Raw genomic sequence first — 26,311 nt, forward strand, 5'->3', positions numbered from 1 at the left:
TGGCAGGGCCTCTGGAGCACTCAAAGTTGGTAGGGTCAAACTGGATCTCTGCAAGCTGAGACCCAACCAGACTGTTACATGCCTGGATTGACTTCCAGCCTAGCCCCAAACAACCAGGTATTAACTAGTATCATAGCTTGAGGTGGTATAAAACGGTGTGGTAAGCTGTGAGGCACTTGGTTTATGTTGTTTTCCATCTTTCAACACATTCCTCCATCTTCCTCCTTTGGAAAGCACTTCCTTTTCTTTGGGAATCTCTTCATGAGTACATGTGGTCAAGTAAGGCTGTTAATCTTTGTGCCCCACCTCTTTCCTTGTCAGGTAGGGCTGGTCATATGACCAAGACTAGCCATATGTAGAGTGATTGGTCCATGGCTGGGCATGAGACAAGCAGGCCCAAGCAAAGTTTTGTCCTGGAATTTTATACTATTTGAGAGGGAGAACTCTTTATGCTGAGATGGGTGTGTTTAGGGGCTGCCAGTGGCCATCAGGCTCACCCCTGCCTGGAGAAAGCAGCCTCATCTAGAGAGGGGAGCAAAGCCAAGAGATGCAGCCTGAGAGAGCCTGGCACATTGCTTGAGCCTCTGGACCCAGTTGTGCTTTTGCTGTTACTGAACAGCGAGTAGGGTCCTGCTGCCCGCCACCACCCTCTAAGCAAAATTCCAGAGGCAAAGGTTTGGTGATAAAGGAAAGGAGTCTTTATTCAAAAGCTACACAATTTTGAAATCTAAGCTCTTTAACTTTTTAGGTATAGCTTTAATCACTTAAGCCTATCAATTAAGGCTAAAAATCTTTAACATCTGAGTTCCCCTATCATTCCCCCCATTTTTAATTATCTTATTTCTGTAGGATTAGTTTATAAACTAAAACTTAAGGTACAAAAACTACACAATTTTGGAGAAATGGCAGGCTTCTGCCTCACAACCCATGCCCCCTAGAACACCCAAGGAAAAGTAAACCTGCCACCCTCTGCCAGGCCAGCCCAGTCCTAGGCTGTGCCTGGAGTTCCTTCTGCCATCCAAAATCCATCCAAAATACTGTTCTTTAGGAAAAGCAGGTAGCTGCAGCACAATCATCCAGGCATCCTCGAGGAAGAGAGCCTGGGAGCCAGTCTCTGCCCTCTTTTTATTTTAAATCTCCTGCCCCATAATTCCATGTATTCTGGAGGCATTCGGCTTCTCAGCCAATCCGTCCTAGGCTGTTTACCATTGCCTCAGGCAGCATCCTCCTATTGCTCCTCCCTGCTCCTCCCCAGTGATCTGATCAGATTTCTCTGTGTCATTACTTTTGTCATTCTTCTTCATGATGCAACCCAACAAAATTTTTCCTTTTAGATGAGTCTGAATTCTGTTTTGGTTTTATAAAAACAGCCCTGACTAATATAAAACACTTCCAGCTAATTTAACTCTTTTTTTCCAAGTTGTTAATTTGTGTTCAGGAAAGCTGCTTCCTCGGTGGAACCTTGAGCCTAACATTGTACTTCACGTACTCTGTACTCACTTCATATTTCTTTTGTGGGTAACTGTACCCTCACCATCAGCCACCAACCTTTGAGAGTGGGGTGGAGGCCTGAGCCTGAGTCACCCAGCCTGTGCCAGTGAATCTTGTCATTCACACATGCATTTTTCATCTCCTTCTGCTTCTGCAGAGATAAACACAATCTGTCAGTATCACTTTGCAGGGACCTTGCTAAACCTACCAGTGGTGGGGAGTTTATCAGTCTACCTCAGGTTGCCATGTTTCAGAGGTAGGCTGGGGACCATAGTCCCATGGCATAACACTTTGCAGCCGAAAGTCTGATTACCTCCCTCTGAAGTCTCCCCGTCCCCTGGTGCCCAGCTTGAGCTGGTGCTGAATTTATTGTGCCTGAAACATCAGGTCAGTGTTAGAGGTTCCTTCCCCACTGCTTATTTCCCAGGCTGCTTATGCCAGCCTCAGGGCCCTCATAAAGCTGTTAGGTGTCTCTCTGTGGCAGATTCATTGTTCCATATTTTTATTTAATTACTTACTTTTACAGCTCTTAGAATAAATCTAATTATCCATCTGTTATGCTACATTATGCCACTGCAGTCCATGCAGTTCTGTCTCATTGTATGATATTTGTCAACTTGACCTTGCCCCCTTCCAGTGTTCATGCTCCTTTTCGTGGTTCTGTGCCACCTCCTCAGTGGATCCTCAGCACATCAATCTATCTAGGGCCCCTAGGCAGAGCTGACTGTGAGTAACAGAGCAGAGGTTGGAGTATTACAGAAGGAAGACAGTGGCCAGGGAGCCGCCTCTGATGCCATGCTGACCTGACATAGGTCTGGAAAATTGGACTGGTAATAGAGTTCCAGAAAAGAAAGCAGAAATTCTAGCCTAGGGTTTCTGGTCTTTAGCCAGAGGATTGGTGTCAAGGACAGCTAGGTGAGGTTAAGCTGAAAGGAGATGACATTGTCCATCTGTGGACGAACCTGTAATGGCCTCACTCTGGCTAGCGAGTGATGTCTAACATTAGAATTGAGTCAGGGCTGACCTTAGGCACAGCAGGGGTGGAAGTTACCTATTGGAGTTTGATTTCAGGAACCATGTGGAGAACCCTAGCTCTAAAATCTTTTTTCTCTCTCCTGCTGCTTCCCAAAGTTCCTTAATACCATTGTGAATTAATTTGGGTGTTTTTTTTAAATATATATTAAATTACCTCTCCTGTGGGCAAATGCAGATACTCTCAGGAGGGATACCCTGGGTGTGGGGGGGGGCAGTCATTGACTACCTCTGTGATGTCCCTTTTTTCAAGCAGGCCAGGGATATGTGGTGATGGGGACACATGAGGGAGTTGGTTAAGTGAATCAAACTGGAAGGGGAGGAGAAGAGAAGGCAAAATTTAGAACACTGGTTGGGGTCTACCCTGGAGAGGATAAGGTGCTCAGAAGGGGAGGGAGGTCATATGCCCAGCCCATCCATGTACCTAGTTATGGGGCCAGGCAGTCCAGGACTTGGCATCCCAGCAGGGGAACAGCTCCTGCTAATTGAGTGTACCAGGCATTGGGTTAGACCAGTGAGAGTGTGAGGTTACAGGTGAACAGGTAACAAGGTACAGTCCGTGTCCTTAAGGGAGTTGACGGTTTAGCAGGAGAAGCCGACTTTGACCAAGACTGCTGAGTGCAGTGAAGGTGAAAGGGGTCCCCAGGAATGAATAGGAAGGGCCAGGTGGTCAGCAAAGGTTTCTCTGAAGATATGTTTGGAGTGAGACTTGGAGGAGTAGGAACTAGCCAGATGAAGATGGGGCAGAGATGGAGAAGGCTGAGGGAAGGGCAACCCAGGCAGAGGCAGCAGAGAGCGCAGCACATTTGAATTGTGACATAGTGTCATTTACAGTAGATTCCTGAATGGAAGCACTGAGGCTGCTGTTTCTGCTTCCAAATCAGAAGGGGCCAGGGGAGGATCTGTATGTGGCTGATAGGCTTTTTGTGGTGGAGGCACTCTGATCAGAAGCTCAGTGCCTCATCCTCCAAGGTGCCCATGGCACTGGGCAGGGGCTGCTGCAATTGCTCCAGACTCCTCCTCCCTCCCACTCACAATCCACTGCCCGCCTCTGCCGTAGCCCACATTTAAGGTCCTCCAACTTGGATGTGGGCCCAGGCTGGAGCTCATTACAGCCCTGTGGCCAGGCCCTCCATTTCCCCTTACAGGTTAAGACTTGGCAGGCATCAGAGAGTGCCAGGAACACCCCACAGGTCTTCTGCCTTAATGATCTTGCTCCCACCCTCAGTCTGCATGGTCTCCTTAGCTGAGCTTTTCTCCCCAGAGCCTCTGGTGACTTTTTACAAGCTTTTCCTCATTCCAATAAGCAGGATTCAGTGACTAATTGCTGGTATTTTTTTCCTCAAGATTCTATTTATATAGGCTGTCATCTTGCTGGTGGGGGCTGCTGTTTCCTGCTACTGCCATCATTAGACTGAGGCCTGTGTGGCATTGATGTCCACACTTTATCTTTATTCTTGTATTTTTCTGTCATTTCGACACATTTGGTTCTTTGAACATCTAACATCTCTTTTATGCTTCTCATCTCCCACAGAAGATTGTTGTATTTTGTCCCCACCGAAGCTGCATTTTCCTTTTGTCAGATTTCTCACTTTCTTCTTTATTGTATTTTGATCAGTGCAGCTATGTAGGTCTGGGTTTTATTGGGAGCTTTTCATCTTCTTGGCAGTGGCCCTCAGGGCCTGGGCCTTCTAGCAAAAACTGGGCTCTGCCTGAGGCCTCAGAAGCAGGCCTTCCCTAGCCAGCGCTAGAAAGAGCCAGCCCGTCATCTGACCAGGGATCCTCTAGCCTCTCAAGCTTAAGCATACAGTAGAAGTGCCTGGGACAGCTTGATAAAACAGATCGCCAGGCCCCTCTGCTAAAGGTTCTGATTCAGTAAGTTTGGGTTGGGGCCTGAGAATTTTTATTTTACACTGTTTTCCAGGTGATACTGGTACTGCTGGTCCAAAGATCATACTTTGAAAATTCACTGTTTAGTATAATTCCTTCTTTACCTTGAGACAGAGTGCCCAGGGTCCTGCAGAGGAGAGACTAGCAGAGGACCACGTTTCCTCTTCTCCGTACTGGGTCCAGTTCTGCAAAACTAAATGACGGCAGATGTTGGCAGTGGCACTGTAATATTTCAGCAGCTCTGCAGTGATTTCCCTTGCCCTGAGTCATTTGATATTCACACTAATGTGAGTAACCATTTGGTTAAGTAGTGCACAGCTTCTTGACAGATAATAGAAATAAAGTGTAGGTAAGTTATGAGCTTTCCAGGCCATTCAGGTAGTTGTTTGTGGTGAAGTCCCAATGGAATCCAGGTCTCCTAGCTTCTATTCTAGAGCTTTCAGAACTCTGCCACTTATTAGCTCAGTAACATTGGGAAAAATTACTGTCTATGACTCAGTTTATTGATTAGTAAAATGGGAGTAATTATAGTATCTGCCTCATACAGTTGTCATGAGGATTACATGGCTTAACATTTGAAAAGCACTTAAGTACTATTAAATGGTGGCACTCCAGAATTTATTCCCCTAATGACTGTCAAAAGGGCTGCCCTTATTTTTGCATTTCTGTTGTCACAGGACAGCATTATCCAGGGCCTTCAGGTTAGTGCTCAAGTGCTTTGGAAAGGTCCTTCTGCCTGTGGTCCGCCCTGAGAGAACTAGCACAGGGGAAGCTGGGTAGGTGGCATTTGCCTCTAGAAGTTGAAGATGGAGCTGTAGCTGGTGGGTGGGGTCAGGGTGTGAAGTCTAAGACCAGGAGAAGAGACAGCAGGAGAGCAAGGCAGCCCAGGTCACCTGGTGCACTTCCTAGGAGCTGCTGCAATCAAGGCCCTTTAGCGCTCAGCCCTGGAGTAACTCTTGGGGCCCAAAGTGGGCAGGGAGTGGATAGCTTGGAGGAAGGAGAAGCTGAGTCTGCCCTCTTGGTGTTTTTTCCTGCTTCTGCCTCTCCTCTGCCATCTGACTCAGACATTTATAGAAATAGCTGGGGTTTAAGTGAAGGTTGACCATTATAGTGCTACTAACAGTGAACCCTCTGTGCCCAGCAGTGTTACATTCAGTATCTCATTTAATCCCTGCAACGACTTTAAGAAATAACCCTCATTTCACAGATGGGGGAAGTTGGGTAAAAGACAGGTTAGTTAAGTCACGCAGAAAGGAGGTCCAAGACTCAGACTTTGGTCTGTCTGGCTCGAGCCCATGGTCTTACCACTGTGAAACCTCCTCTTCGGACTCTACAATCATGATGTGTCTCTCTGGGCTGCCATCTTCCCTGCACCCCCCTGTGATGGTGCCTGGCTGTGTGCTGCTTCCAGGATGCTTTGCCCTTCAGCTTAGTGTCCAGGATACAGGACTGAAAAAGTGTTTCATTCACCTTTGTATCTTCCACAGAACCTAACACAAAGCCTTGTACATGTAGAGGCTGACCATATGTTTAGTTTATGCCTCTTGTCCTAGTGCCTCATTTTACTCTTTAAAGTGTCCCAATTTAGACAATAAATTATATAGCCACCCCACTTACACGTGACTCATTCTTCCAACCTAGGAACAGTGGCATTTTCATAGAGGACCCTGAAAGAGAGTGTTATCTTTAAGACTCAAGGAAATAAATCCCAGATGGTGAAATTTTAAGCCCTTAAATTTTGTTTCTTTTATTGATTCTAGAGAGAAGGGAAGGAAGGGAGAAAGTGAGGGAGAGAATCATTGATGTAAGAAACTTCAGTTGGTTGCTTTTTGCATGAACCCCGACTGGGGATTAAACCTGCAACCCAGCATGTGCCCTGACCAGGAATCTAACCCAAGACCTTGTGGTTTGTGGGACAATGCCTAAGCAACTGAGCCACTCCATCTGGGACTTTTGCACTTTTATAGACCAGTGGGCAAGATGCAGACAAATGTTCGGCTTAGTATCCCACATAGGACTATTTCTAAGACCAGACTTGAGGCCTGAGAGGGTCACCAGGCCTGTCTCAGATTCAGCAGGGGAGGAGTCCCACTGTGGCTTCATGGAAGTGTCTGACAAGCAAGGCCAGAAAAGGAGAGGGGAGTACAAAAGCTTTTGCTTTCCCACTTCTCCCAGTCGGAAGCGACCCTTGCCTAGCTAGCATTTGACTGTGCTTAACTCCCCTAGCCTTCCTGCAGCAAAGAGCTGAGTGGGGTTGGTCCTCTCCACAGTGCTGAATTCAAGCCCTGGCCAGACTCAAGTGCTTGCTCGTCTTGGGTTCTGCCCACGTCAGGTTCTACTTCCATACCTTGGGCATGGGACCATGCAAGTCCCATCCCAGACCGTGTAGCCTTGCCCCGTTTGCAGGCAGTTGGAAACTACTGTGCATGTTATCAGTTTACACTTGAACTTGTTTAATGTTTTTACTTTTAGGTTGTAATCTCAAATTCAGCCAGACAGGCTTTAACGAGCACTAAATTGTCAAGCCTTTTGTTTCCCTTGATAGTCGAGCCAGAGATTTTGTGTTTGATTCAGCAGCAGTTGCTGAATCTTAAACAAACCATTTACATTTTGACATTAACCATTTTATGACAGTAACTTTTTCATTGGCATTAGAATGATTCCAGCAGAAGGCCTTTTAATGGTTTATTAGAAAAAAAGTTAAAATGGTTTGTGGAAGGCAATTCTTAACATTTTCTTTGGGGGAAAAATAACTTTATCTGACTTCAGTTGGGTAATACATACAGATATTTTAGCCTTTCTTCCTGTATCTTAATGACTTCTGATCTTGCCAAGGTCATTTTTCCAGGACACCTTCCTGGCCAAGCCCTCCATTTTTCAGATTACACCTAATACTGAAGTCACCCTTCTTACACAGTGACTTGTCTAATAGAGTATCTCTCTGCACGCCTCTGTAGGCTGTTCATTTTGTCTAATAGGGGCAGGAACTGTTTTCATTCTTTGCTTTGACCCCAAGATGCTTAGCTGAGGACCCTGTGCACTCCGGGCCCAATCAGGATTTGTCAACCAGCTAACTGGGAAAAGAGCCTCAGACAAATAGCACACTCACAAACAAAACCATCCATCATTCTGTCTCCAGAAGCTGTGAGTAATTGGTGCGGCTTTTCTCTAGTTCTTAAAGATCTCCTCAGAGTGGGAAGTCTTCACTTTCCTTTTAGGCCTCCACTTCCAGTATTTGGTGAGTCAGGCTTAGGGGCCTCAGGCAAGGTCAGGCCTCCCAATTTTGTTCCTGCATCAGGGGAATTTCTTAGTCCTTCTTAACCTGGAGGCTAGCTGGTGAGCCCAGAGCCTGGCCAGAGAGTCAGCTGATACACTCCACAGAGTTTTCTCTTCTGTTACAGTGTGAGGCCCCCATGGCTGGGGCCAGGACACTCACGCTTCCTCGGGCCATGGGACCAGCTCCATGAAATGGAGTTGGTCAAGGAGGCCATGCTGATCTGCGCTCATGGAAAACCAGGAGCCTGGCGCTGCACTTGTCTCTCGGAACCAGAACTGATTGTTCATAGATCTTTCCAAATACCAGAGATGCAATGTATTGGGTTGGTTCACCATATTGTTCACCATATTTAAACTGTCAGGAGCCTTAAATATCTGAGAAACACCTCATCACACAAAGGATATTTGGGGGACTTGTTATGTATATTGCACAGCAGAGAGATTTGTAGTCTCTATTATTTCCAAATTCTGTAATCAAAGCATTTCAGTGTTATCATTTTCAGCCATGGACTATCCCACAATCATTGCCTTTTCTTTTACTATTAAGAGATGGCTTGTTCATAAACATTTCTGCAGTTGTGAAGCAAAAGCAAAGTAGGCCCCGCCTGATTCCATTTGCTCTGATTGTGGAGATGAGATTGGAAGGATTGGCTTCTCAGAACACATCTTAGAACTCTTGAGAGCAAGATCTGGGTGAGTGTGAAAGTTCTTCTTGAGCCATAAAGGGCTGTTGAGAAAGGTGCATTGCCTGCAGCCTGGAACAACGATTGGCCAAGTGATTGTCTCTGCAGGCCTCCTACCCTGAGGGTTCTGGCCTGCTTTGCCCTCCCTCAGCCCCCAGCACTTAGGGGGACAGTTGTACCACCAGCTGGAATCGATGACGTAAAGCAAAACTCTCCGTGTTCTCTAACGAACTTGATAAATCTCACTGTGTGAAAAACCTCTTATGTTTTAGCCTAAATTTTCTTCTGCTTAACCCTATTACTCCTACCTCACCTCCCTCAGACTGCCTGAGACAATTACTGGGAGACATTCTTTGAATTATTATAGTCCTCCCTCTTCTATGTTCCCCACCCTCTGGTCTCCCTTTAGCCAGCTCTAATTAGCTTCTTAGAGGGAATAGCCCAATCATTCCCTCTAGCTTATTAATTACATTTCTCCCTCATGAATTCTTTCTATACTGGCTTTGTCTATCGAGGTAGAGGAGCTGGGAATTAGAATCTGGGGCCACTCAGTAGGAGGTGGTATATTCTTCTTTGTTCCCCACCACAGGTAGTCCCTCCCGCTTCTGAGAAGCCTGAAAACCCAGGCAACTCTGTCTTTCTTAGCAGAAAAGTAAAAATAGTAATTTTCATTAAGTTGTATAATATATTGTATAAAACAACTATTATTTGAATGCTTGGTATTTGCCAGGAATTGTGCTAATCTCTTTATGTAGTATCATATTTCATTCCTACAACAGTCCCATGAGATAAATATTATTAATGCCTGTTTTACAGATGAAGAAACAGAGGTCCAATGAGGTTTAGTAACTTCTCTGAGTTAACAAAGATTGAAAACACTGGAACTAGGACTTGATCCCAGGTCTCGTCTCTGACTCCAGAGCAGCTAATTCACTAGTTTGCTTACTGAGTTTGGACTTTTTGGTGAAATGAAAGTCTAGACCTTTGGCTCTTAGCCCACCAAAAAAACAGACACACTAACCCTGGGATAAGATGCCTCAATGTAGAGGAGGATTCCTAAATTGAGATTACAAAACTGGTACAGAAGCAAGCTAGTGTGGCACCATGGAGCTGGAAATCGCCTTCTCCAAAAATAATACTCTTATCAATTCTTGACTTGCTTTAATTTTGAATTCACTTTTCTGATAGTTTGATCTCTCAGAAGGTTATCTGTTTGTTTGGTGAAGTGAAAGTGTTGAGAACCAAAGCAGAAAGTGGCTATGTCTGGAGAAGCCAAGGAAAATGCACAGCTCTTTGAATTGGGGGGAAAGCAGATTTTAGAAGGACCAGGGAAAAGTAGATACAGTGTTTGAGCAAGAGCTTTGAAAGGAGAGATGACTCATAGTCTGATAAGTGAAATGTGTTTAATATAGTCATAAGTGATTGCTGCAAGGAACAAGGGAAGAGACACCTAAAGAAACCAACATGGCCACATGAGGAGCAGTTAGAGTTGAGCTTTTGTCTAAGCAAAGAAAAAGGGGCCTATAACCAAGAAGAGACAGAGAAGAAGGGTGCAAACCTCTGAGAACACTTTCAGGAATACCAGGCGGGTGAGCTCTGGGATGCTAATAATAAAGGACCTGCCTGAGCAGTTAGCGTTCAGAGTGAAAGGAATGACAAGCAAGGCGTTCAGCCACCTGCTTCAGTGAGATGATTCAGTGTAGCAGATAAAGAGAGGGCATCTCCATCCTCTGTTCTATTTCTGTTTTGCCTTTGACTTCTCTTTTAAAGAGAATGGCCTTTCTGCTAGAAGGATTAAAACAAACATGGTTAAAAGGAACTTGAGTCCAAGAGTGTAAAGAAGGAACAGAGCCACTGGCTTCTCCATATTAGTTAGAATCTGAAAAATAAAATGGAAATCATGGACAACGTCATGAGACCCCATGGCATCATGGGGGTTGAGAGAAAGACAAGGAGACAGGATGGGGTAGTTGTTTTGATTTGCAGCACAATCTATGAGCATTTCTAAAGAGAAGAGGTGATCTCTTGGAGTTAGCATGAGTTTGGTAAAAACAGGTCTTGCCAGATTAGTTCCTTCCCTCCCTCCCTCCTGTCCACAGAATAGTGCATAGATCATACACATACCATGTGATAACGTATTAAAAGTAAATATACCTATATAACCACCAGCTGGGTCAGGAAATAGAACTTTACCCTGGCCGGGTAGCTCTATTGATTAGAGCGTCAACCCAATAGGCCAAAGTCGAGGGTTCGATCCCTCATCAGGGCACATACAAGAATCAACCATGAATATATAAATAAGTGGAATACCAAATCAGTTTCTCTCTCTCTCAAATCAATAAATAAAGATTTTTAAAAATAGAACTTTATCAACACCCTAGAAGATTCTCTCATGCTTTTTCCCACACTAATTTCCTTTTCCAGAATGATTTTCCAGCCAAGGAGATTGTACCAATGTTACAGATGCAGAGGGAGCTTGCAATTCAGGAGAGCATTTGGCAGAATTTCACAATAATCTAATAGGCCAGGTAGAGAAACGATGATAAAGACGTATGGATTTGTAGCTGTTTGAACAATCAGACCTAATAAGTGTTTATTTATAAATGGCTCAGTGTCAACAGAGCCTTCACTCCTTCCCTGTAGCAACGTGCCGAAGAGCTGGTGTCAGACTCTGTCCCGTCCAACTTGCATCCAGACTCTCATGTGAGGACATGCTGGTAGATGACACAGACCACGGGGAATGATCAACATGTTGCATATGCGACAGAATGAGAATTCAGAAGAATAGTGGCAGGCTAGGAAGAGGGGCCCAGGTAGTAAAGTAACATTTTAAATTTTGTTATTAAGTGTATAATCTTATAAATAACCATAGTCATGTTTAAAAAATAAATCTTACCACAAAGAAACACAGATATGGTATTATATGACCCATAATGCTTGTAACTTGCTTTTTGTCTGCTGGTTTGTGTTCAGGGATGTGTTGCGGGGGAACCCTTGGCTCGTCAGAGGATTGTGGGAACAGCTCCCAGGGATTCGATGCAGGCAGGCCCCGTGTGAGTCAGTTCTGTGACACTACTACCAAAAACCTAGATGTAGCCTGTGGAATTAGTAGTAGAATGACCCTGGGGCAGAGGTGCCTGGGCCCACTGGACTCCGGAGGGATTGGCCAGGCTGGAGCCCTCTGGGTAGGTGTGGGTACCGTGACTGCAAAGATTGGTGGGTGCATGGAGCGGCATCTCATAGAGCATTGTCAAGAAGGCAGAGGATTTTCACAGTTACACAGAGAATGACTGCAGGATCCCATGATGCCGGATTGTGAAAGGGGAGCTTTCTCTGGACAGTTGGTTGCTCCTAAGCTTCAGAAGGGCTGACCCTCTCTACTTTGAGAGGATAGACTTGGGACCAGTTGGTATAAGTTTCATGAAACTAGATTTCAGCTAGGCATCAGAAGACATTTCTCTAACAGCTACAAAAGTTTAAAACTAGCCTCAAAGCTACCTTGTTCGATGGTTGGCGTCCCACTGCTCTAGTCTTCAAGTACTCAGTAGCCAATTATCAGAGATGCTATACCAGATAAAGGGTTGGGCATTGGGCCTAGTTATCCCAAATGCTGGTTCTCATATCAGTACCAGGCCTACTGATAAGAATCAAATGGGTCCTGACCAGCTGGCTCAGTTGGTTGGAGCTTCATCAGGGTTGCTGGTTTGATTCTCCATCAGGGCACATACCTAGGTTGTGGGTTTGGTCCCTGGTTGGGGCAGGAATGGGAGGCAATCAATTGATCTCTCTGTCTCTCTCCCCCTCCCACTCTCCACCACCCCTCTCTCTCTCTCCCCTTCTTCCTTTCTTTCCCCCCCTCTTTGTCCCTCTCTTCCCTCCCTCCTTCCTTCCCCCTTTCTTTCCTTTTTCTCTTTCCCTCTCTCTCTAAAATCAGTAAACGTCCTCAGGTAAGGATTTTTAAAAAATCATGTGGGGCATTTATGAAAAATCAGGTTTTTGAGCCCCATCTTATGAGATTGTGATTCGGCATTGGTAGGGTAAGGTTTAGAATCAGTTAAAATTTTCAAAAAGTTTTCCACATGCTCCTTGGAGAAATGGCTGATTCCATGGCAGGTGTGGGAAAAATATAATATCTTGTACAAAGCTTGTACAAGAACATCTTGTACAAGGAAGTGCTGAAAGAATGATGTAAACATGTCATTAAGACACAGAAGCCAGTGCAAAAAGCCTCTGGCGATTAAATCAGGGATAATTTGAACATCAAAATAAATAATGATAGGAATGGATTATAATCCACAGGATAAGTAAGAATTCATGAATCCATACTGATATGAATGAGTGAAGGAAGGAGGGATGGAAAAAGAAAGAAAACCTCTTCTTTGAAGTAGGGTGCCAACAAATACAGATAGAAGAAATAATGGAGTTTGAATATCATCATGTGACAGACATCATAGTAATATTTTAAGTAAGAATTATTGACAAATGCCAGAACTGGTGGGTGAAAGTTTGATGAGGGACAGCTGTCTTCATATTTCAAAGTGTCTCCCTACAAAATATTTATTAATTTCAAAGAGACAAATAGTATTTTTGTGGTGTAGAAATCTGGCAGATGCCACCAGGACCAAGTAATTGAAGTGAACACCACCAGTGCGGGCCTGACTCATGTGTCTCCTGACGCGCTGCACTGAGAAAGACAAAGCACCGCTCTTGTGGTCTTCCTGCCAACATGCACAACCTTAATCTAAATTATGAGAAAGGTCGGACGGATCCAGACCGAGGGATGTTCTACAATTGGCTCATGCTCTTCAAAACTCGCAATGTCATGAAAGACAAACGCGCTAAGGAAGGAAATGCCAAGGAGACTTAAAAGACATTTAGTAAAATGTATCACATAGTCCAGGATTGGACCTTGGACCAAAATTATTTTTCTAAAAAGGATATTTTAAAAAGTTGGCAAAATGTATCTATGGATCATGTATCAATGTTAATTTCCTGATTTTGATCATTGTACTGTGGTTATGTTCTTGTACAATACACATTTGATACATTTAGGAATAAAGGGGCATCATATATGCACCTTACTCTCAAATGTTTCAGAAAAGAAAAAATATATGGGAACATAGAGGGAGAAAAAGAAAAGAAAGAAATGTAAAATGTTAACAATTGGTGAATCTTGATGGGAGTTCTTTTACTGTTTTGCAACTTTTTTGTAAGTTATTTTTCCGGTGTAATTTCCTGAAACTTCTTAAGTGCTCTGTTTGAAATGATGTAAGGGGCAAATGTGTCCAGGTGACTCTGATACAGAGCTGTGTTTGAGAGGTACCAGATGTCTGTTAAGAAGATTCTTTGGTGCCCTTCCCTCTGTGGCCCCCTTATTTCTCTGGTCATAGGCAGAGTGTGTGTGTGTGTATGTGTGTGTGTGTGTGTGTGTGTGTGTGTGTGTGTGTGTGTGTAAGTAAAAAAAATCCTAGAGATACTCTTGTGAGAGCTGTCATTGTGGAAAACTCTGGGTATCCATATTTGCTCACATGCCTGGCTTCTGGTTGGGAACTGTATGTGGATGGGTCCGGTGACACTCCTCCCTCCCCTGTAACAGAGGGAGCTCCTAAGGGGCCCAGTGTGGTTCTTTCCACCCTTAGGTGGTGTAGGGCTCGTTGCAGGATGCATGTTTCATTTTTCCTGGGGCTTTACTTTTATGTAGAAAAGTTGTTATGTGGCATTTATATTTTTGGTGAACCTGTTCTGTTTTTACACAAGTTGGTAATTGACAGTATCTACGTTGATTGATTAATTGATTACTTAACCCTACTAATCCCTAGATGGCAGGGATCGGTAATGTAAATCCCTGATGAACATACCCATTTCAGGATTACACATCTTGCAAGTCATTGTATTTTGCGGGTGGTTAAGGCCACACACGAGGGCACAGCCAAGGTGAGGCCACCAGAGAAGAATCTTTCTCTCTGGGCAAGAAGGTGAGCATGTACAACTTCATCAGGCAGGATCGTAAAAGACTCTAAGCCTGACCACATACATGTCCTCTGAGTTGTGCCCCCTCTCCCCCCACTGCGTAGCATCTTCTCAGGGAGCATTTCAGAGCAATGGCAGTTTTCCCTCTTATTTAGAGAATGAAAAGAGCCCTGGCCTATGTGGCTCAGGTGGTTGTAGCAATTGTCCTGTGCACTGAAAGGGTCACCGGTTCGCTTCCTGGTCAGGACACATACTGAGGTTGTGGGTTCGATCCCTGGTCAGAGCACATACAGGAGGCAACCAATCTATGTTTCCCTCTCACATCAATGTTTCTCTCTCCCTCTCTCCCCCCACCTGCGCTCCATCCTCCCTCCTTCCCCTTTCTCTAAAAATCAATGAATATGTGCTTAAATGAGAATTTTAAAAAGAGAATGAAAAAAAAATGTTCTGCTTAGAAACATTGAGGACCCATTAGAGAGCACACACCCCAATGTGTCCCCAGTGTCCCTCCGCTCGGACTGGGACTCTGGGTGACACGTGCTCTACCCCGGGGTTTCCACCTTCGTGTTTCCTCAGCCCCCATCTAACCCATCAACCTAATAACCCTTATTTCCCATCCTGGAGCTCCGCCTTTTCCAGGTTTTCCCCCTTTTTCCAGCCCTCGTTCCAGTTCATCCCAGCAGGATTTCTGTGTGTTTTCTGTTTCTGTGCACACACCCCTGGTTCCCGCAGCACCTGCTTTGTGGCCGTGCGACCTGTCAGCTGCACAGGACCCCACACTGTAAAGGGCCCAGCCTGGTTTAATGCTCTGCCCTTGCCATCTTGAAATTCCTTATGGTTTTTGAACAAGGGCCCCACACTTCTACTTTGCACTGGGCCTGAAAATTACGTAGCCAGTCCTGAGAGCCAGGGATTGACAAGGGCAGCTCCTGTGTCTGAAGTGGGCAGTATTCTTATGGGCCCCTCTGGCCAGGCTTGGCTGCACACCCTGAGATCAGCTTCTCTATCCGCCCACCAACACTTGCTCAGCTTTCTTTAAAGTATGACCTCTGACCCTTGGCAGATTGCCCACATCGGTCACCCTGACCCAGATGATTTGATTTCTGCAAATGCAATCACTTCCATTTCTGCCATACTCCCCCTTCCACCCCTCCCAAGATTTACAGAGTAGCAGCTGCTGCTGTCCCTCTGCACACAGGCAGCTGACTTGCCTGCTGATTGTGAACATCCCAGTAATCCAAGTGCTAATGGTATTTATTCAGTCTAGCCTGCTTAGCCCTGAACAAGGTTTATTCTCATTTATCTCGTTGGAGACGAGCTACGTCCTTAATATCCTTCTGTTGACTTTGAGCACACCAGCACCACTGCTGTCCCTGCGAGGCTGGCCAGGCCCCTGCCCTTTTAACTCTCTCAATCCCCAACTGTCAGGACATTGATCTTTCAGCCAGCAAGACCCTCTACCCCTCACTCTTCCCCCTGCCCCCCATGAAGGGGAATGGCTCTGGTCTAGATCTTGTAGGCTGGGAGGGGGACGAGGCCAGCTAGGTTTCTGGGCTGAATAAAGCTGTTGTGTCTGACCCTCTGGGCCACATTGCTCAAGAAACGCCTGGCTCTGCTGTCCCTGCCGGGATGGACTGAGTGCCATGGGAAATGTCTCTCCCAGCCTCCCTCTGCTCTGTTTCCTCAGCCCCTCGACTGGGCAGCCCTAAAAGGCTGTTTTCAGAGGGTATTGTGTGGGACCTCTGCAGTGTTTGCAGAGCCACTGAAGCCTGGGGTGGAGCCCAGATTTATGTGGGGGCCCTCATGTAGGCTGGTCGGAAGGAAAGGCCAGGCAGGGCACAGGCCCAGGACTGGCGGGGCCACTTGGGTACTGGCCCACATTTGGTCCATGGTCTTGCTGTGTTTACCCAGCTCCTTCAAGACTGCTGCAGGTGAAAAAGTAGATTTATTGCTTGTGAAAGTGATTTCAGCAAGTGACAAAAGGCATCAGGCTTTCTCTTTTTCTCTTGGTTTCCTTCTCCTGTGTGTTTACCTCTATTCTCATATACCCTAAATGGGCTTTCCCTTTTGGGTTGGGGTGGGCCCGGCTGCTGCTGGCACAACTGTAGGCGCTGTTGGCTTACAGCCATCTCCCTTGTGGAGAAGAGAACTTTTCTTTCTCCTGACTCCAGTGCAGAAGACGGAAGGGCTCTGATTGCCTAGTCCTGGGCCACCCACTGAGGCCAGGAGGGGCTATGATGGGCCAGCACTTGGCCACAAGCCCTCCCCTGTAGTCTGAGGAGTTGGAACCCTCCCCTTCAGGACCACAAGGAGTGGGGGAGGCAACGATATCTCAAAGGAAGGAAGAAAAGGGTGTCAGTGCCAGGAGGCTGGGCAGATCTAGGCGCACAACATGGCAAAGCTGGCCTGCCCTAGGAGTGGTGAGCTATGTCTGGTTTAGTGTCTCCTTAGCTCATCTCCTGTCCCCAGAGTCAATGTCCTGAGACAAGTCCTGCTCCTGGCTTCTCTCGTGTTGTTTCTTACTCCCCGTTTTGCCCTGGGTGTGAGCTGAAGGAGGAGGAAGAGGAGCAGGTTCTGTTTGCTGGGAAGTGTCTGGGTCCTGCATCTACCCTTCTCCGTCCCAGCCAGCAACCTCCTTGGCACTGCAACCAGCCTGGCCTCCTAGTATCAGGCAAGCTATACCTCTCAGCCCTGTCTTTCATGACTCTGCAGGACAGCCACCCACTGAATGGTGTCCTTGCCTCTGCACATTTGAGCATGAGCACCTGCCCTTTCTCCTGCCCACAGGCTGTCTTCCACACTGCTCCTGGGGCTTCCTGCAGTCTCACCTCTCCCATGCAGCCCTCCTGGTTCCTCTAGCACCCCCACAGACCTTAGGTTCAGAGCCACCTGGTCTGGCATAAAGTTATATAACCATTTATGTATTCATTCACTCTCAAACCTGTAAGTATTATCTGGTACTGGGGCCTCCCCTATGTGTGAATCCTGGCTTGTTCAGTGTTGAGTGGCAGAGAACAGGCTGAGCTTCCCCAAGGACCTGTCCTGCATGGGGGCTTCTCTGAGCAATTGCCCGGCAGTGACTTGCCTCTCCATCTTCCCAAGGACAGAGTCAGGCCTGCTCTAACCTACACTGGGGCTCCGTAGACAGCAGGTATCAGGGAAGCCATATCTCTTATTGGCTTTTGGCATTTTTTCTTTACTCCCAATCAGCTTATTCTTTCTCTGGGGATCCCAGTGATTTACCTGCAAATACATGCCTGCCCTCTTCACCCCTGAAAGTTTGTATCTTGCTTGTGCTTTGGTTCTCTTTAGGGGTTTAAGTCATCTCTCCCCTTCTACTGGGTAAGATCTGGGCAGGCAGAGTCCAGTTCTTCTACGTGCTGTCTCTCCCCTCGTCCAGCACTACATTTTGTTGGTGATAGAGTGGCTGCTCTGGAAGATGCCAGGCTGGTGCGTGGACCCAGGTCTCCTTGGACGCCCACTCTGTGCCTGAGCTCTGATCGTGACTTCTCGGTTTGCTGGGCGATTGCCTTCTCTGGGTCTTGTTCTCAGTGCATCTGTAGACTGGGACGACGCTTCATGCTGTCTGTGGAGGGCCTTGACTCTGCCACTCTGCAGCCCCATGAGGATGGGGCTCATCAGCGGTGCTCCCTGAGGCTGATGCGATGTTCGTTGGGTCTTGCAGCCTCCCTTCCTTGGGAGGCAGCATTTGACGTTGGTGTGGTGGTTGTCTTTTCGTAGCCCTGCCTGTTGTGGGTGAGCATTCCTCAGGCAGATGATGGCAGAAACAGCCCTAATTAGCTCACGATTCGCTGAAGCAGCTGCTTTTCTCAAGTTGGGTGAGGGGCTCAGCATCCAGTCCCTCATGCCTCGGTGCTCACCTGACTGTAGGGAGAGGAGCAGTCAGCCTTCCTTCCCCAGAGACCCTGGCCTATCTCCAGGCTGCTCCTCAGACACGAGTGGAGTCGCAGTGGGACAGGCTGGCACCCACCCTGCATGCCCTTTCTGGCTAAGAGGGACGCAGAGAGATGAAGGCACCTCCCATTTTACAGCAGGAAAACTGGCTCAGGCTCAGTGTGCTAAGTCTGCCTTGGACCTTGAAGCTGGTGCCTAGCAGGAATAGAAGGGTGGGCCATGTAGGACTCACTCAGGCCCATCACCATGCCATTCGGCCAGCATTTATGGAGTGCCTACTATGTGCCAGGGCCTCTCCTATAAGCAGCAGTGTACACACTCTTTTATTACCTGCCTTCCCTTTTCTCTGGGTTTTGGACCAGGAGCTGACTCCCTCTGACTTGTCTATACCGTGCCTCATTCTCCAGTATGCCATGAGGACCCCCTGCCACAGTTGGGGGTTAGGAGGAACAGGTGTTTGGGGGGTCTCCAGGGAACTGGTGGCCATGCTAAGGTAAGGCAGCCAGAGGTTGGAAGAGGCTTGGTACCCTTTCTGGGCTGTCTGACCTCTGGCCTTGCCCCTCCCCTTGCTGCTGGCCTCAGGCTTGTAATGTACAGCTGCCTTTTTTCTCTGAAGCCTCAGAAGTGGCTGGGGAGGGACCCTTGACCTTCCTGTAGGGCCTAATGACATAAGTCCCTGTGTTTGGCACTTGCTCCTTAATTGATCACTGATTTGATCCGAGAAAGCAAGGATTCTGCAAAAGGGTATCCTGCTGGGGTTCCCAGACATGTCCCCTGCCTGGCACCCTGCCCTAACAGAGGGCTCACCTGCCAGGCCCAGCATCCTTTCATCCTTTCATCCAGGAGGGCTGTGCCTGAAACATGTGTTTGAATCTCATTACTCTTTCTCCAGTCTAAAATGCAGAGAGTTCCAGAGGCAGCTCTGGGTTTGAGAGCTGCAGCATTGCCTGTTTGTTGGCTGGCACAGTCATGGTTATATACATGTGTTTATTCATTCATTCCCTATTGTTCAGGGTCCTGTGACATGGCCTGAGCTGTGACATGGCCTATGCTAAACACTGAGAATACAGGGATAGAGAAAGCCGCAGCAGCTCTTCTCGTGCAGTAGAGGGTCTGGTGGGGCGGCGGTGGGTTGGTCCTGTTTGAGGATCTGCACAGCAGTTCGGAGGCTCTCTGGATCTTGTGCTTTCTTCCTGCTTTCACTTCACAAGTGTTTACTCATGCTGTGTGCTCCACCCAGGAAAGGAGAGAAGAAGAATGGGTCCCTGCCCCTAGGACCCATCAGTAACTGCCCCCCAGTATGTGGTGTGCCTGGGGTTATGGAAGGAGGGGCACCCAACACTGGCTTGGGAGGGGAACATGGAGGAAGGCGTTTCTGCCCAGGGATGGCTGGTGTGGTGTCAGCTCCTTAACCACCCAGATTCCTGGGCTGGCCGCAGTGGTGTTACCCCAAGTTGGCAAATAGGTGCAAAGTCACGTTTTCCTGGGTTCCCTTCCCCTTAGCAACCCAAAGGTCCAGGTGGAGGCCATCGAAGGGGGAGCTCTGCAGAAGCTGCTAGTCATCCTGGCTACGGAGCAGCCTCTCACTGCAAAGAAGAAGGTAGGTTTCTGCTCCCTTTCTCCTGCCCAGCCCCCAGCACCCCTGTGGAGCCTGAAAGGCATGGGTCCCTTTCCAGGCGGTGCACATCACCCTTGGGGGCCTGAGAGGCCATCTGCTGGGTGGCGTAGGGGGAGAGGTCCCACTCACCTAAAGCAGCGTGCCGCGGCATCTGGAGGCCTGGATGTAGCTCCCATGGTTTGGAAAGTTTGGGGTCCTATTCCCTGGCTTCCTGCACTGGGCCTTCATTTGTCCTCTGGATAGTGCTGAAGGTGTCTGACCTCTCTGCTGGCTTGTCCCAGACCTGGGTTCTGGGGTGTCGCTGTACCTGAGGGGAGAGGGGAGAGCCACGAAGAATGGGAGCTGGGCCGTGGTAGTTGGCACACCTCCAGCTGCCTTTTCTGGGCCATGGGTCAGGGCCAGCTCTGTATGGCCCCTCACCCTTCTGGATCTGTCTCTCTCCAGGTCCTGTTTGCTCTGTGCTCCTTACTGCGACACTTCCCCTATGCCCAGCAGCAGTTCCTGAAGCTGGGGGGCCTGCAGGTCCTGAGGAGCTTGGTGCAGCAGAAGGGCACAGAGGTTCTGGCTGTGCGTGTGGTCACCCTGCTCTACGATCTGGTCACTGAGAAGGTGAGTGCCCTGCCTGCTCTGCTTCCCTCTCACTTTGCTGTTTGCTTCTGGCCATTCGACCCTGGCCCCCTCCCCTGTCTCTTCCACCCATCCCTTCATCCTCATTAGCCAGGGCTCTGAAGCCAGGATTTCTGAGATATCGGGGAGGATGTCCTGTGGGAAATGACTGCTGATCTGACACCTGAGGGCTGGAGAGGCGGGGTGGGGAGAGGTGCTGGTAATGGTCTGGGCAAAGTGTGCAAGCCTAGGGATCAGTGTGCTGGATGGCCAGAAACAGTCAGGGTTAGCCCTTCATTGAATGAAAGATTATTTGGCTGAAGCACGGGCTGGGGTTGCGAGGAGCAGGTGGAATGGAGCAGCTGTGTCTTGGAGCCGTCACAGCAGCCAGGATACCCAGGAGCCAAGGGCTGGAATGATGCTGACTCTTAAGATTCTAGAAACCTGGAGTTGCCTATTCTGGGAGCTTTGGCTCTGGGCAGGGGCTCAGAATGGCTGCCCTGAAAGCCCCTGGGGACCCCAGGTGCTTGCCACCTGGTGGAGACTTGGTACTTAGCCCACTTTGGTCTTTGTGAGCCTAAAAAGTGTCTTAATTAAGGAGAGAGTAAAATCAGCCAGGCCTGGATTCTTAGTTCAGCTGCTGCAGAGAGCGTTGGCAGGGCTTTCTCAGCTGCCTGTCTCAGGCCACACTCTCCCTCGAACAGCCAGCCTGCTGATTGGTGGAGCAGGGCTGGGCGGCCCCTGGAACTGCTGTGAGAGTTGGAGGCTGAGGGGCCCAGCCCCCTCCCTGCCCCTTTCTATGCTGTGCTGAGGGTCAGGGTCATCCATTGCTGCTTCACTCTGTCAGCTGTTGCTTTTGCGTGTGCTCGTCCTCTCTCACTCTGCTTCTCTGTCGCTCTTGGTCTGTCGTGTCTCAGCCTGTTTCTCTCTCTCTCTCTTTCTGTCTCCCCAGCACCACCACCCCCGCCTCCTTTAAGCTGCAGAAACCCAGTGTCTCAGAACAGCAGGCAGCACTGTGGTGCTCACATCCAATTAATAAGGCCCAGGCACAGCTGACACCCTGAGAATGGGCCAGCGAGCCTGGAGAAGGACATGCGCTTTGGCTGGAGAAGCTGATCGCTCCCCTGTTATCTTGGGTGTCTCTTCACTGCCCCAAGCCCTGGCATGGTGGGCATTGGCATTGGCTCATCCTTGGGGGGGACCACTGGGCAGTCCCACCAAGGCCACCCTTAGTCAGCTGGCCTGGGAACCTATCTTCGAGTCATTGGTGTGCTGTGAAGATCAGGGAGGGACTGGTGTCTCTCGGCACCCACTACATCCTGCAGCCAGAGAGCTTTAGGACAGATATCAGCATACTCCTCGCTGGAGGCAGTCGGGGCTTCTTCGTTCCTTGGTTCCTCAGGAGGAGTAAAGAACTAGCCAAACTGGGGATGGGTCTTGAGCCACCTGAAGGCAGTGTGTCAGGTTGTCATTGGGGGTGCAGGTTAGGTGCGGGGAGGCAGCAGCTAAAATGTGGGCGAGTGTGGACCTCCTCTGACTGCTGCTCTTGCAGAGGTGGAGCCCACTTGTGGTCAGCAGCCCACGTGCCTCGTGGAGCTGAAGAGCCACAGGGTGGTTCTTCCCATGAGTGTTGACTGGGTATCTGCCCTGTCTCATGCTGCACCAGGTTCATAGTCCCTGCTCTCTTGGTGCTTTCAGGCAGACACTTATCAGAGAATCACCAGAGCATGTAGGCTTATGGTCAATGCCCCAACCTCTTCTGGGGAGTCAGGGGAGTCCGGATCTACTGACAGGGCTGGGTTTCTGTGCAAGGTGAGCATGTATGACTTCCTCCCCAAACTTTCTTCAGCTCCCCCGACCCTGGGCATACAGGCCCCTCTCCCTGGAGGGATGCCCAGCGCTCTGTGTGTTCTGTGTTCCACTGACTGGCATAACCTGCCATTCTTCAAAATGAAGTGGGCCCAGGCCTGTTGCTGTGACTCTCCTGTATGTGGTGGACCCTCCACCCATCCCTCTCCACTTGGACAACTTCCACTTACCCCTCAAGACCAGGGAAACGCTGTCCTCCTCTATCCCTGTCGCTGACCCCTCTGTGGGCATGGATCTGTAGTGGTGGCAGTGATGATCGTGTTGCTGATCTAGCTAACACTTGTAGAATTGTAGGTGCCGTGTTAGTAATTGGTATTGAAGCTCGAGTGGTTGGATGTGCTTGTGTGCCGGCCAGTGTCTGCGCGTGTCTTACTGTTTTGAGTCCTCCCAGCAGTCCTGAGGGGTTATATCATCTCCACGTAAGACATGCCAACAGCGGGTCTTAGGGAGGCCAAGTGCCAGCCCAAGTTCATTCGGCTCTCAGCGGTGGAACAGAAATTTGAACCAGACTGTCTGCCTCTGCATTACACTACCAGACAAAATTTACCGTGCTCTTTAAGAATTATTTGGTTTTTTTTTTCTTCTGCTAGACCCCGAGTTCCTCGAGGGCAGGGACTGTGTTTCCATCTTCATTTCTCCAGCATCTGGCACGTTGCACAGCTGCTTCGATGAGTGTGTGGATGGACAGATAGTCGGATGAGGGAGCATTGTGAAGCCACGAATCTTGCCGACCTTCTCCCGTTAGGGGCCAAGGGGATGAAGGAAGAGGGTTTGAACTCACAGGTTAGCCACGTGTCTTCCTCTCTGAAGGGCAGAGCTGACTGCTCTCTGTGTGTTCTCTCCTCCCCACCCCGTCCCTCGCACCTGGCCATGCGATGGCAGATGTTTGCCGAGGAGGAAGCCGAACTGACCTGGGAGACGTCCCCAGAGAAGCTGCAGCAGTATCGCCAGGTGCACCTCCTGCCAAGCCTGCGAGAACAAGGCTGGTGCGAGATCACTGCCCACCTGTTAGCGCTGCCTGAACATGATGCCCGCGAAAAGGTGCTGCAGACACTGGGTGCCCTCCTGGTCACCTGCCGGGACCACTACCATCAGGACCCTCAGCTCAGCAGGATGCTGGCCAGCCTGCAGGATGAATATCAGGTACTAGCTGCCCTGGAGCTCCAAGATGGCGAGGATGAGGGCTACTTCCGGGAACTGCTGGGCTCTATCAACAGCTTGCTGAAGGAGCTGAGCTGAGGCTGCCCCACGAGTGGACTGGACTGGGACGCTGAGAGGTACCAGCGTGGGTGGGTTCTGCAGGGGACAGGCAGGTTGGAGGACTTCCCTACTGGGGTCTGGGCATCATCTGGGCAGTGGTGGATTGGCCATTAAATGGAGACACGAAGGTCATTGCCTGTCTACTGTGTGTCTGTGCAGGCTGGGCATGGCCCTCTGCTAGTTAGGTGGGTCAGTGTGTGATAGGTCCTATAGGGCCGCTAGTGACATAGGTCCATGGTCCTCCCAGGGCATCTAGTCACAGGCCCCATTGGGAGGGATCTGGGCTGAGGAATTGGAAACCCTGGGCTGGGACCTAGTTTTTACTACCCAGTTAGCTCCGTCACCTTGGGAAGCCACTTAACTTCCCTGAGCCTGTTTCCTCATCTGTCAAAGGGTTGTGCCGTTGAATGAGGGAAAGCGTACGTACAGGACCGCGCAAGTGCCTGGCCACTGTGCTCGTTCCTTCCCCAACCCTGCTACCAGGGGAGGTCTGGGGATTATCTGCTGGCCCCTCCCCCCACCTTGTACCCAAGTAATAGCTTCAAGGCCACTGGCGCTGGCAGAGGCCTGGGGGCATCACCACAGGTGAGGATGCAGTGCCGGTCCCAGACGACTGATGGGGCCCGACTGGGGCCCAAGCTGGGGAGGCTTGCTGTACTCTGGAGGCCTCACTCGGGGCGAGGGGTGATCTCACTAAAGCTGGTGGTCAGAGTACCTGCCTCTTTCTGCCCTTGCCTCTCTCCTGTGTCCATGCTGAGCTGGGCAAAGCCCAAGGAGGAGGCCTCGGAGACAGGGGGCAACCAAGTCTGGCAAGTCCTGGCCCCCACCCCAGAGAGGCTGGGAGCCTGCTGTAGGTTGCCATGGCAACCCCGGCTCTGGGCTTTCCTGATTTGGATTCTGGTGTGTTTGTTTATCAGCCTTTCCCAATGCACCAGAGGCTCATTCCTGCTGCTCAGGCAGCCCCTCCCAGCCTGCATGTAGACGTCGCCTCATCCTGGCTTTGCATATAGAAATCTCAACTTCACTGAGCTGAAGGGAAACTGAGGCCCAAAGAAACTTGGAATAGTAGGTGGCTTATATCCCTGCAGTCCCTTTGCTCAGCCTTAGACCTTGCCCTGCCTACCTCATGCCATGGCACACAGGAAGCTTGGGAGGGGGCTGTTGCCTGCACAGAGCCCTCCCAGGTCGCAGGAGGAAGCAAGAGCCCGTTTCACCGGGTTAGGAAGCCTCAGGGTTCCGGCAGAGTGCGGGTCAGACCCGAAGTCTATCAAGTGTTGGATACGGCCTCATTGCCTTTAAAGTCTGTTAATAGCTTTCAAAGTACATTTTATAGATGAGAAAGTCATGGCTCAGAGAGGCTAAATGATCTGCCTAAGGTCACACAGCTTGTGAGTGGCAGAGCTGGGGTTTGCTGGGCTTGAATGTGCAGCTCAGGAGGGAGTAGTGTTTGATTTGACAGGCCGTGGTGGGAGGGCCGGGAGAGAGGGCAGAGCAGGACAGGCTTCAGAAAGGAGGTTCGGGGGCCTGGCTGGGGCCAAAGCTGGGAGTCCCTTTGAAGATGAGGTCAGCAGACTCTGAGGTGGATTTGAGAAAGCAGAAGGTGACACATGGGGAGATGGGGAGAGCTTGGGTTTGGGGCCGAGTCTCGTCTGGGCCTCATCCTGGCAGAGGCGAGTGCTGAGGCCGTGGGAGCAGGTACACTCTGAGCAAGGGCTGGCAGGAACACGGGGAGCTGTGGGGGTGACTTTGTGAGATTCTGGGGTACTGCCAGGCTGGGGCTGGCAATCCCCAGAGCTCTTGAGGCCTCGGTAACCACCAGGGTGTGATCTGGGATATGGGAAGGGGTCCCCTTGGAAGGAATTACACTAGTAGAGGCCTAATTGAGGACCTCTTCCACTCTCTGGGATGCTATAGAAAGGGGACTATGGGCCATGAATTGCCTAGGTAGAGGCAGTCCCTGGGGCCAAGGAAAGAGCATCTGGGGTCTCATGAGGGAGGTGAGGTCAGTGCTAGGCTGCTAACCCCACAGGCCGGGCAGTGGGACGGCGTCTCCCCTCCTCACTCTGCACACAGACGAGGCATCGGGGATGGTGAAGTCTGGTCTGCTGGATGGTCTCATTGGCCTCGTCTGGGTTCGTGCTGGACCTCTGACTGCCTGGTCCTGGGCCAGGTAGCAGACCCCCCGCTCAGGTTGCTGGGGTGTGGGTTCTAGTTCCAGTGGTTCATCAATGATTGTTGTCTGCAGGTCTATAAGGAGCCCTTCTCTGCCTGCCCTTGAGTGCCATCCTGGGAACTGTGGCCAAGGAATGTGACCTGGGTTCGAAGTTAGGCAGGAAATGGTAATGGGGGAGTCATAGCCATCAACACTTGGGGTGATGCGACTTCCTGCCAGAGCCGCAGGCTGCCTTCCTCTCCGCCCCTCTCACGCTGGGTCACCGGACTCCTGGCCTGTTGGGAGGACTGGCGGAGAGCTGTGACTTGCCGCTACCTCACAGGCTCTGGCTAGTTGTTGGCCTTCGGCTCCTGGACTGGGCTGAACCAGGCCCTCTGTGCGGGAGGAGGACAGGAGTGGGTAGTGGGATGGTCCCCTGTCCTGTCACTCAGCTGTCTTGGTTTTTAATAATTCACTTGTTCATTCTTTCATTCAAATTGTATTTACTGAGTACTTCCTCAGTGTTAGGCCCCAGGGTCCTGAGATTGG

General features: G+C 49.5%; 1 protein-coding gene across 3 annotated transcripts in view; it reads left to right on the top strand.

Moving 5' to 3' along the window:
* The window catches only part of SIL1 (SIL1 nucleotide exchange factor), a 225,159-nt gene extending 201,417 nt beyond the window's left edge, over positions 1 to 23,742 (top strand). For all 3 annotated transcript variants that reach the window (XM_045823573.1, XM_045823554.1, XM_045823562.1), the window contains exons 8-10: positions 19,761 to 19,857; positions 20,320 to 20,484; positions 23,233 to 23,742. In XM_045823573.1, the coding sequence (XP_045679529.1) occupies positions 19,761 to 19,857; positions 20,320 to 20,484; positions 23,233 to 23,589 (619 nt within the window). In that variant the 3' untranslated portion in view covers positions 23,590 to 23,742. The remainder of the gene's footprint in view (positions 1 to 19,760; positions 19,858 to 20,319; positions 20,485 to 23,232) is intronic.
* Positions 23,743 to 26,311: the final 2,569 nt, after the last annotated feature.

The sequence above is a fragment of the Phyllostomus hastatus genome, unplaced genomic scaffold (assembly GCF_019186645.2).
Source record: "Phyllostomus hastatus isolate PE091 unplaced genomic scaffold, TTU_PhHast_1.1 phas_contig_150, whole genome shotgun sequence".
NCBI classification, from domain to species: domain Eukaryota; kingdom Metazoa; phylum Chordata; class Mammalia; order Chiroptera; family Phyllostomidae; genus Phyllostomus; species Phyllostomus hastatus.